Below are 1,342 nucleotides of genomic sequence, written 5' to 3' on the forward strand. Positions count from 1 at the left end.
CACACACACACACACACATAAATAAATTTAAAAAAAGTATTTGTGACTGGGTGTGGTGGCATACACTTGCAATCTAAGAACTGAGGGAGGCTGAGGCAGAAAGGCTGCAAATTTCAGCTGTGCCTGGGCAACTGAGTGAAATCCTGTCTCAAAATCAAAGTGGGTGACTGAGACTATAGTTTAGTGGTAGAATGCCTCTGGGATTGATCCTCAATCCTACAGAACAATAAAATAAAAAATTATTTTTTTTGTAGTACTAAGGACTTGAACTCTGGAATAAACAGCCCCAGCCCTTTTTATTTTTTTAGTTTGAGACAGGGTCTTGCCTAAGTCCCTTAGCTGCCCAGGCAATCCTTATGCCCCAGCACCCCAGCATGCTCAGATTACAGAAGTACACTACGGTGCCTAGCAAAAATATATAAAAATACTGGTAAGTCTGATCATGAACCCAAATTCCCTTCCTCAGAAATCCTTTACAGCCCCTAAAATTCACCCAGTCCATAGGATCTTTCACAGTAGAGCTCCTCACCACAGACTCCCACATTCCTAGACTCCTCCCTAGTCTGTGATACCACCAAAAATACCTCGGAACTACACATGGCTTCCCAAGGCACCATGACAGCAAAAGAACTCACAATGTATGTCTCTGTCTCTCTGTCTCTCACACACACACATGCACGCACATGCACACACACACAATTTCATCCTATAAAGACTGGGCCCACCTAGAGCACTCAGGAACCTCCATGGCCCACCAAACCTTCCTAGTGACTGCAGGGAACCTTTACAAATCCACAAGAACACTGGGGAGAGAGCTCAGCAGCATAAGCACCTGCCTGGCAAGTGCAATGTCCCAAGTTCGATCCCTGGTATCAAAAAACAAAAAACAAAAAAACCCCTAAAACCCCAAATCCACAAGAAAACTTCAAAAATACCAAACACATAGGATCTAAGCACAGGCTACTGAAACTTTCAGGGACCTTCCTTAGAGGTCCCTGGACCTTGCCCCAAAGCTGCAGGGAACCCAGGCCACCCCTAGCTTCCAGAACCACTCCTTAGTCACCAGGAGTGACTCACAGGGCCTCTGGACCTCACCTTACCTTGAGTACCTCCCTTGGCACCTGAGCAGGTGGTGGACGGCTCAATGTGTGGCCCCCAGCAGAGACGCCAACCACAGAGATGGCTGGAGAGGCAGGTGCAGGGCTGGGGAAGGGAGTGGCTGCGGCTTGTTCCCGACGCTCACGCCTCTCCTGCTCTTGTGCCTGAGCCCGCATGAGCTGCTGCCGCAGCAAGACCCTCGATGAAGATGATGACGTCATGGCAGGGGTCCTGGAGCCCCCTG

General features: G+C 48.9%; 1 protein-coding gene across 1 annotated transcript in view; it reads right to left on the reverse strand.

Annotated features, from left to right (window-relative positions):
* The window catches only part of Tfe3 (transcription factor binding to IGHM enhancer 3), a 25,444-nt gene that overhangs the window by 20,399 nt on the left and 3,703 nt on the right, over nt 1-1,342 (reverse strand). The window contains 1 exon segment of the mRNA XM_023717814.1: nt 1,101-1,339. Within this exon segment, the coding sequence (XP_023573582.1) occupies nt 1,101-1,339 (239 nt within the window).

The sequence above is a fragment of the Octodon degus genome, unplaced genomic scaffold, assembly GCF_000260255.1.
Source record: "Octodon degus isolate 3935 unplaced genomic scaffold, OctDeg1.0 scaffold00055, whole genome shotgun sequence".
Taxonomy (NCBI): Eukaryota; Metazoa; Chordata; class Mammalia; order Rodentia; family Octodontidae; genus Octodon; species Octodon degus.